The sequence below is a fragment of the Nanorana parkeri genome, unplaced genomic scaffold (assembly GCF_000935625.1).
Source record: "Nanorana parkeri isolate BGI_ZX_2015 unplaced genomic scaffold, ASM93562v1 scaffold137, whole genome shotgun sequence".
NCBI lineage: Eukaryota > Metazoa > Chordata > Amphibia > Anura > Dicroglossidae > Nanorana > Nanorana parkeri.
This window is the reverse complement of record NW_017306405.1, coordinates 939,501-950,117: the sequence shown is the minus strand read 5'-3', so window position 1 is coordinate 950,117 and position 10,617 is coordinate 939,501. Positions and strand designations below refer to the sequence as shown.

The 10,617-nt window shown below is 43.3% G+C and overlaps 1 protein-coding gene across 1 annotated transcript in view; it reads left to right on the top strand.

Moving 5' to 3' along the window:
• Positions 1 to 4,178: 4,178 nt before the first annotated feature.
• RNF32 (ring finger protein 32) overlaps positions 4,179 to 10,617 on the top strand; it is a 24,204-nt gene continuing 17,765 nt past the window's right edge. The window contains exons 1-3 of the mRNA XM_018553985.1: positions 4,179 to 4,227; positions 6,280 to 6,378; positions 7,592 to 7,856. Coding sequence (XP_018409487.1) covers positions 6,307 to 6,378; positions 7,592 to 7,856 — 337 coding nt within the window. The 5' untranslated portion in view covers positions 4,179 to 4,227; positions 6,280 to 6,306. The remainder of the gene's footprint in view (positions 4,228 to 6,279; positions 6,379 to 7,591; positions 7,857 to 10,617) is intronic.

Genomic DNA, 10,617 nt, shown 5'->3' with positions numbered 1-10,617 from the left:
TCAGGCAAACAGAGAGTTTGCCTGATGAAAGGACCAAACAGGTTCCGAAACGCCACCATGTTGTGACACCACAGAGGTCAATAAAATATTGACTGAACTTGAGCTGGAGTGCGAGTGACTTCTTCATATTTATACTGATTTGCGGAGGCATCTGTGGTCACTTGGCACCCACCCGATACTTGAGGGTATTATCCGGTCAGGTGTGCGATGGGTTTCTTTTGATTATAGGATCTTCCATCACACACAGACAAAAAAAAGGGGATCATCCAAATCAAAAACGTACAAATAAAAATAAAAACTGGGATCGATAAGAGGGGAATGAACCAACCTTAAATGTCTCAAAGTTTTTTGTCACGAGGCCGCATCGTGGCCGTGTCTGAGCATCGGCGGCCTGGGCGGGCACTATAACAGCACCTGACGTATTGACATAATTACGTCACCGCTTCATGGCGTATGGGAGTACAGTAGGTCTTTGAAGATACATTAGGCCATTACTAGACATTACTTCAAAACAGAAAAACCAAGCCAATGTATATGGTTTACTGAATTTTTGATTTTGACTGTATTTTTCCTTTAAAAACGCACGTTATACTATTGCGATCTCCCTATTTAACTCCTTTTGTACAAAAGAAGGTCAACCATTAATTAATCAACAATGCATATAGCGGCGGTTTAAAAGAAGAACACAAAACCACATGACAAATGCATCTGTCCTTTGCCGGGCCAATAGATAAAAGCCATTTATAAAGCATTTAAATACAAGAAAAAAGCCCCAGCCATGAGCACTGTGTGCATTGAAAGCACGTTCAGGAACCTGCTCCGATGACAGTTGAAATAAAGCACTATTATATGGCGCTCAGCACATCTCAGAAACGTCTATTACATGCAATTGTTTACCTGAAAATACCGAGCAAAGGCCAGAATTTGAGGCAGCCTTTTGATTGCTTACAAAGCACTGAATATGCAACTAATAAATTGCTCCACACCTTTGTCTGAACCGAAAAGAGAGCCAAAGGTCCTACGTTCCCTCACAAGCATCTACACGTCTGCCCAATGCAACGTGGCTTTCTCCTTGTAATTCTTAGTATTTGTTTACTTAGACTTTTCTGAGTGACAATGTACATCACTGGCATGTTACCTCTGCCATCTGCGCTACTGAGTCCATCTCAACTCAGATCAAAGCTTGAAGGCTTCTAAAAAGATACACAAACCACAATGTGACAAATAGCATGCTTTGTTTGACACAGCAAACAAGAAATTACTTTCATCAGCCCACGGAAAGAATCCCATGTTTTTAACGCTAATTGTGTTGTCTGCAGCAAAGAGAGCTGGAGCTTTTCTGCATTCTCAAGGAATGAATACATTTCCAGGCACAATGAGGATATAGAACATAATCTCTGAAAGGCAGGAAGCAAAGCTTTCTATTGGCAGATCCCCTGTTTTTTACACAAGACAATGATTTTAATAGTGTGTGGACCGTTTAGATTTTTAAAAATGTTTACAAGTTTATAAATTCAAATGTAACATTCTTATTGACAAAAACATTTAATACGGGGTGCTTGCATGGCATTAGGTTTACAGGGCATACTGTGCACAGAAGTTGCTGTTCACTTTGTTAGTTATCGCAGTCTAAAGTTTACCATGCGTTAGAATCTGATTGTACAATCTCCATTTTTGGACCTGCTAGCAACTATGTAGTACAAGGACCTGCCGAACGGATCCTAATTGAATGGATTGTTCAGCTAGACCATATTAGCTAGTTTTGGTAAATCTAAAAAAGATTGTACATACACCAAGTAAGCAAGCTGTATTACTCCCCTTTTCTCTATTATTCTATAGCACAATTATTATTATTATTATACAGGATTTACATAGTGCTAACAGCTTGTGCAGCACTTTACAAAATGAGGGAGACACTGCTGTTACAATATAAATTCAAGACAGGAGGTTTAGGAGGGTCCTATCATGATATACTGTGTATATACAGTATATACTGTGTGTGTACATATATATAGATTGGATAGATGGGGGAAATCCTCTACACACCTTGCAGCAATCCAGGCCTATATAAACGATGGTGCTTGTAGTGATGAACACGGATGGCACCGTGCAGACACAATGTAAGAAGAGAAATCACCAGCACTCAGTAGAATAATACAACATGTCCATTTATTGGACATAGACGTCACACAATCACAAGAGCCAACGTTTCGAGACCGCGCAGGGTCTCTTCATCAGGGCATAAAGAGTGACCTTTGTAGATATATGCAAAAAACGCTGAGGGTTTATTAACCCTTTAAGTCTATTCTGGCCATTCACAGAATAGCAGTAAAAGTGTTGGAGCAGAGACATAAGAGTGCCCCCTTCTGACTATTTGTATGTAGTATACAGTATATATACTATATGAATTTCATATTTGCATGACTTAGGGCTTATGTATCGATGGGCTTTGTGTGAACAGTTCCCTCAAAGGTCCCTCAGCCCAGACCTCAACTCTATGCCCAATTTTCAGGCTGGTCCTGCCCACACCCCACCACTAAATATGCAGGGCCTGCAAACTTACGACCCTGATGCCTGAAATGATTGACTTCTCGAGTTAAGTGCTCAGCTCAGGTGCAGTAACTCAGATAAGGTTGTTGCTGTGATACTGGGACATAGTCAAAAACACAAGATCACCGAGACCAAGATGAAGGACAATTCAGAGGCGCCGCAAGGGTTGGTATCACCTGATGCAGTAACTCATAGTGTCCCACCCCCCCCAAAAAAAAAACAGTAAAGCAATAGAATGCCTCCCCTGCCCTCTGGTACACTGAATTGTGCTTGATTTCATGTGCAGCCCGGCTTGTGACATCTGGGACTGGAAGTGCTGTGAGTATGGCGCTCACCATCTCACTGATCACACAGATCAGATCAGAGAACGGACGTTCTCCAGTCTGCTCCACGCGCTCCATCCTGAATTAATTTGCCATGCTGATGAAATAGTCCCCTGTCTCCCTGGGGTCTGGGAGTGAACCTGGACATGTTGGTGCACTGGTGTCACCTCCTGGTGGGTGTCACCCAGGTGCGGTCTGCAACCCCTAGTGACACCACTGGGACAGTTCTAGGACAGTTGGAAAGTATGGACACTGCACGGGGGGACAGAAGGTCACATGCTCCACTAAAACTGTAAGTGCTTGGTACTGCCAGCGGCTGCGGTGGACCACAGGAAGGTTTATTGATAAAAGTCTATTAATTCAGTTCTGCTGTAAATGATATTAAAAGCTATAAAGAGAACCTGTTAATTTTCTGAGGTTTAGCTTGAGATCAGTTTTCTATACAAGACAAGACAATTTTAGATGGTAAGCTCTCATGGGCAGGGCCCTCCTAACCATCGTTCAAGCATTTGTTTTGCTTGACCGATTTGGTGCAGTGACGCATGGGGGTTCTCAGCTGCCATTGGGATGTGCGGGATCCCTTGTGTGTTCCTGTGCCTTTAAGGAGGCTGGGCTTCCTCCTGACAAACCTGCACCCAATTTGAAATCTTCTGCCCCCATGTGCTTCAAGATGGAGACTCTCATAGTTTAGAGTTAGGACCACACGATATAGAGGTGCCTTGGCGCGGCTGTGCGGCTTTCACATTCTCTGCAGAAGACGTGTATCCAAACCGCTGTTATTAACCTTAGTGGTGAGACAAGTTGTTTTATATGCTGGTTTGTGAGTGTGCCATGATACCTTTCTACTGTTCTCCTAACCATCGTCTCTTGAATTGTAACTGCAATGGCTTCTTTATATTGTAAATCGCTGCACAATCTTAAATTAAACCCAACATTGCACCCATTCAGGGAAAAATAACAGGTTCTCTTTTTAGCTCACCTACCTCTGCATACAAGTCAATGTAAGAACATGACAAAGACATCTCACCCATGAAAGTGCCTGTCTATCATTTATCATCTATCTATATCATCTATTAAGCGTCTGCTCTATATAAACCCAGCTAATGTTCATGTAGAGGCGAATCCATCCATCACCTAGCTACACACAGCGCAGCCAGCCAGCTGCACAGCCCATAGAGCAGACCGAGGCTCTCCAGCCAGCATGGTGCTGTAGCATTGGAGTGGAGACGCAGGCTGGGGGCGGGTCTTATCATGGAGCTAGGGTCACTGTCTGGAGAATACCGCAGCCACCACTTCCTGTTTGCTTTTGGTTGCTCGGCAACCAGCTTCGTGCAGCGTTACCTGGATAGAGAAGGTGGGTTTTGGTGAGACCTGACAGTTGCGAATGTGTGGAGAGAATGCATGAAGCGATTGGTACCGTTCATTGGTTTTTTTAATTATCTAATTCTGCTTTCTTCATTAGTATGATTACACAAATAGTTCTCTTTTAAAGGAACAGTCCTTATTTTGGAATTCAATCCCTCTGTGTCTTTTTACTCCATTAACAGGCATCTTTTAAAACTTAAAGAGACCCTGTCACCAGCTTACACAAATCAAGTATTTTTAATGTATATTTGCAGCATTTTCACTTTCCATGAATGATCTATGTAGCTGCCTAGGGAGGAGCGAAGAGGAATACTGTGCATTACTTGTCTGACAGCTCTGACTCTGCTGACATCATATTCAAGATGGCGGCCCCAATTTGCAGTCTCAAGGCTTTTAGAAGTTTACACAATGGAGTAGGGCTGTCCCGATAACATTTTTTTAAGACCAAGTACAAGTAAAAGTACTTTCCCTCAGGTACTCACCGATACCAATTACTGATACTTTTTCTTAAAGGAATATGTGAAATTTTTTCTGAAACAATACAGACTAATGATTTTAGAGCAGTTTCTCACCATGGCTGCGTTTGCATCTCCCCAGGCTGCATACAGATGTCACCAGGGCTGCATTTGCATCTCACCAGGCTGCGTACAGATGTCACCAGGGCTGCATTTGCATCTCACCAGGCTGCGTACAGATGTCACCATGGCTGTGTTTGCATCTCCCCAGGCTGCATACAGATGTCACCAGGGCTGCATTTGCATCTCACCGGGCTGCATACAGATGTCACTAGAGCTGCATACAGATGTCACCAGGGCTGCATTTGCATCTCACCAGGCTGCGTACAGATGTCACCATGGCTGTGTTTGCATCTCACCAGGCTGCATACAGATGTCACCAGGGCTGCATTTGCATCTCACCAGGGCAGTGTACAAATGTCACCAGGGCTGCATTTGCATCTCACCAGGGCAGTGTACAGATGTCTTCAGGCTGCACCTGGGGCTCATGGGGCTAAACAATCGAGCACCGGGCTTCTGCCGGCTTCGGGGCTGTTTGTTCAGTGCGTTGAGGAGAAGGAGATATGGGGCCGGACAGGCACTGCCAAGGACAGTTACTGCCAGGTCCCCAGCAGGCTGCCAAGGTCCCCAAGCGCAGGACCTTGGCAGCCGATCTGTTTTAAAAATGTAAAGGGCCAGTATCGGCCTTTTGTATTGGGGCATTCTCTAGAGTACAAGTACTCCTGAAAATGCCCAGTATCAGTCCTGATCCTGCTTTTACAGGTAAATAAAATACATTAAGGGCTTGTTTACACCAGCCAGCATGCTACAATGCATTTGCACTGGTGTGCAATGTGGGGGAGGGAGGGTGATACATTGTTACAATGCATTGCACTGTTTACATTTTTCTTTTTTTTTTAAACTTTATTGAAGTGTGACATAATGACACTTGGTTCAAGTCTATGCTGTACATTGTGACACTGTGCGGTGAGTTGAAATAAGGTGTGATCAGACATGCTGCATTTGTATCCAACGCACCACACCTCAATGCAGCATTATGGTGTAAGCAGAGCATATAGAAAGAGAGCCATTTCTATAATAAAGCAGCCTGATGCAGTTGCCTCAGGCAGCATCTCATTGGGTCACATGAAGGGTGTTGCAGGTGTGGAGGTACTATTCAACTGTAATTCAGGACAAGAGGCAGATTTTTCTGGGTACTGCTTAGGCACAATTACCACTCTTAGATACTCCCTATAACATAGCAAACCTTCATTTTTTAATTCAGTTCTGCTGTAAATGATATTAAAAGTATCAATTGCAGTAATGGACATATGTGTTGTGTTATGCTGTGCTACTAAATGGGCGCATCATCCTACCGAGAAGAAATCTTGAATTTGAATGGAGTTCTAGGACCTTGTTCATTCTTTTGTGTAACATATTATTTATCCCGGAGCCATGATTAGCTTTTAGATTTTATGGCATGGGTAACATATTGTCAATGATTTACAAAGTGAGTTTGCATTGAGTAATGTTTTCTTTTTCTTCAGGTTTACGTGTGCTAGCTAGGACACGGAATGGCTCATCATTTAAGTTCAAGGCCTAGCAGAGCATCTGTTTCTGTTACAAGTGTAACAAAACCTTCAAAGGTATATCTTCAATAAAATCACTCCCACACATGTAAATATGCATTAACAATGATGACACTATGGGACACTCCATGTCTGCTATTTTTTATGAGGGTAAAGAGTTACTCTGCTTTGTTCCCATATCCCACCCCCTCCTTTTGAGATAAGAATGACTATAATCATGTTTTTTTTTTTTTTTACTCCCATGCTTACTTATTGTTCATGAATGCCGCAGAGCACGCTGGGCTATTGTAAATTCTTCCATTCCCATCTTCCCGTTGTCCCTATTTTCTCCTGGCTTCAAGATCAGTTTAATATCATCTTAACCTACAAAATGGTGAAGCTGCACAAACACATATGTACCCCAGTGGTCGTTGTAAATCAGTCAGGCTCTGGGGTCTGGAATTAGCAAACACTAACAACACAGACTCCATACATTTTCTAGGTCCTGTATTTCATTTAAGTAGTCCTAGCTGCCAGAAGAGGTAAGCAAGAAGGGTTGCCAGATCCCCAGGTTACGGGCATTTTCTTCCTTGTGCCCATGAACACTATCAACAAGTTAATAGTAGGGATGAGCTACTTGTTCAGACCAGGTTTGGTCTGAACCTGAGCTTCTCTGAACTCAAAAGAAACATGGGACAACCCAACCAATCAGGTGCAGGTCAGAGCATTTCCTTCATTTCCATTGGCATTTCCAATGTCATTGACCCAATATAGCCATGTGGCCATATAGGGTCAATTACATCATGGCATCCCACCCCTTTGCTTAAGTGCAGCTGCAGCTAATTGGATCCAAGTGGAAGAAGCTTTCCTTTCAGGTTCGGAAGAGCTCAGGTAGGGACCGGATTCAGTTCAAACCTTAGTTTATCGCCAGTTATTAGTTCTTCTGGGCCTTATGTAACAATGTGGTCTCACTAAGAGTTAAGTGATTACCTCATAGCTAATAACCAGATTCAGGCTTTTAGTGCAGGTCTGACACTGATCATCATTGGTACATTTGGCCCTGTATGCATTTTTGGTTGTTGAGACATGCAGTGTTCTTTTATACTTAGTGTTGTTTGCTGCTAAGTACCTTTGACACATCTTTCATAAATCATACCTTTGGAAAGATGTACCTGACTTAAGACACGGAGACTCCAAAAATTATTTTTCTATGGTGTTACATATTAATTAGTATAGTCGCATAATTAATGAGTATATTTATATACGCTGTTCCTTTGTTCTTATATGTTAGAATGGTAATGGGAATCAGCAACCGGTAATCCTTACTGCTGTGGCTCTGCAAGATCACATACTACAAAATCTCCAGCTGAAGAACCTTTCTTTATTGGATCCATGTAAAGAAGTCAGCAGCATGAGAAGTTCCAGACCAGTGAATAGAAAGAAAATGAAAGCTGTTGTAGATACTGGAATTAGGAGGAAACAAGCAGACAAACTTACACCGAACAGGACAGAGGAGGAGTATGTGCTCGACCCTGCTGGACCACCACTAACTTTGGGCAAGTCATACCAGGGTGAAATTTCAAATGTTTGTGATGCGTAGCTTTATACTTCATAAATGACTAGCAAAAGCGTGCAGACTGGTGCTCATGAAAAAGTGGGTCCTTAGAGTTCCAGCTTAAGTGGAAGGGAAAAATGCCCCGATAATGGTGGTCAGTGGAAGGAAAAAATGTCTCAGCATAGATGGTCAGTGGAAGAAAAAACAGGCCCCAGCATTGGTAGGAAAACAACGTGCCAGCATCGGTGGTCAGTGAAAAGAAAAAATATCCCAGTGCCAGTGATCATTGAGAGGAAATAATGCCCCAGAATCGGTGGATAGTGGCATCAAAAAAATGATCCCGATGTCAGGATTTAAAAATGCTCCAGCATTGGTGGTCAGGAATAATGGTACATTATTTGTGTCACGTTGGGTAAGAGACAAACTCTGGAGGGCCAGCATAGAACCTGTTCTGGAACATTCCAACACCTGACACCCTAAGCCATTCTACAGATGGGGGTCAATGGTGCACACTTAGTGACAAGTTATAACATGGGCCCCTTAGGGAGAATGGACCCTGTACACTGCCAAGGTCGTTCATATAGTTATCCATCACTGGGCAATAGACGCGCCATTTAACTCACCCATCTATCTCTATGTAGCTTGTAGTCATGCCTAGATCTATTGTAAACACTGCCCAGCACAGCAATCTACCTTATATTGAGTAGGTCCTGGTCATGCCGGTGGGGGAGAAATCTTCCCACCTCGTATGTAAAATGAGGAGATAGCAGGGGAACCTTATCTATGCGCTAACCTTAGTTTATTGAGTGAAATACCGTTTTTATATGCGTCTTATTATTCCATGCACTGGCAAAGCCCCTGTCATGAGTGTTTTCTTGCCCCTGTCACTAGTCAAGCAAGAAAGATTTATTAAGGGCTCATTCATATCAGCCTGTATGCGTTTTGCTCTGTAACAATTTTACAACGCATCATACTTTAATAAAATGTCAGAAAATGTATTTTGACGCAACACACCACAATATAGTGTTATGGTGCAAACAGGGTATATAGCAAACAATTGTTTTTGATGTGCCCTTGTGTTGAGTCTGCAGATCACTGCAGCTCAACGGAGTGTAAACTGGAACTTATTTTCAGTATAAACTTTTCACCGCGTTCACATAGAAATATTTTCTTTTAAAATTTTAGTGTTTTTTGAACCTTTAACTTTATGAATAATGATGACAATTTAATACAATTCTAAAGAATATGAAGCATTGTGAATGTGCCTGTCTGGGCAGAGGTTTACAAAAATGACTAAAGGCGCGGATGTTTTCATTTATCATAAAGAACTGTTTAACTGCCACTGGCAATCAGACAGTTTCGTTTTTTCAGCTTCTCCCGTGTATTATGGTGCTTTACTGTCTGAGCGTCCCACTTTCTGACTCCATGGGTATTTGCAGGAGATTTTCCAAGGAAGGGGTGATGGTTGCGGGCAAAATATGTCTCCTCGGACAAAGGCTCAGAAAGGGTTCAGATACCTTTACCCACCATCGAATATCTCTGTAGATAAGACCTGAGGCACAGCATCCATCATGAGATGTAAAAGAAATCTTTCTTCTCTGGCATGGCACTTCAGTAAATTAAATGCTCCATATGAGTTGGTCTGTGTATGTGGGACCTGCCTACAGCTGATGGTTGACAGCCAGCAATAGCCAATCAGAAGCAAGGGATGGATAATCCAATGCAAATAGGCCAGCTGTTAGAATAGAATGGGGTACATACTCCCATGCAGTGCCAGGATTGGTGTTCTCTTTTTTTCTAACAGGAAACTGTGAAATTAGTTTGTGAGCTACTGGTTCTGACCAGCAAACACCGAAAATATTAAAATTAAAATGTTCACTCAGTTTACCTTACGCTAAACTAGAAATGTATACGTAAATAATTTCAGCTACAACAGATTTACTGGGTGTGTACTTCCCTAAAGGACAACTTCACCTTCAGTAATGTTGTCTTTAAATCAATTCCCTCACTTCCCTTATTGCTGTCCACCTTACATGTCATTTAACATCCTCCCTGATTCAGCAATCTTGTACGCTGAGATGGTCCCAACTGTCTCCACTTCATACTGCACATGCACGCCTGTACCCTGTTCATTTCTATAGTTAGTCGTATTCATGACGACTTCCTGCGGTCCCTCCGTATACAGCTTACTCCCAGGAATGTATGGGGCCACACCACACATTTGCAGTATTAAAAAGAAGCAGGCCGGGACCATGTTGGAGGAACAATCACTGGATTAGTGCGGAAGGTAAGTATTATCCCAGGTAGGTCACAGTCAGGAGGGCGCTGGATTTATTAAAGGAGAACTATGGGGTCAGTGTTTTTCCCCATAGTTCTCCTTAGGGTAACGGGAGGACACAAACTAGCGTCCTCCCGTTACCCTAAGCTCAGTATACCTGAGCTACAGCTCGCGGTATACTGAGACGCCGGAGCGGATCCCGACGTAGATGACGAGATCCGCCCAGCTGCGTGAGTGACAGCTGGCTCTGCCTATCTAGAGGCAGAGCCAGCTGTACCCGCCCCCTCCCCCGTCCGTTCCGCCAGTCAGCGCTGGCAGATCGGAGCGGGGAGAGGGGAATCCAGCCCTTCCCCTGTCACGGCAGAGAGCCGTGACAGGATCGAGAGGTGAGCGAACCTGGTATGTGTTCGCTCACCTCCCGATCTACTGAGCCGACCTGTGACAGTCTCATTGTCACAGGTCGGCTAGAACTATGAGGTGAGTG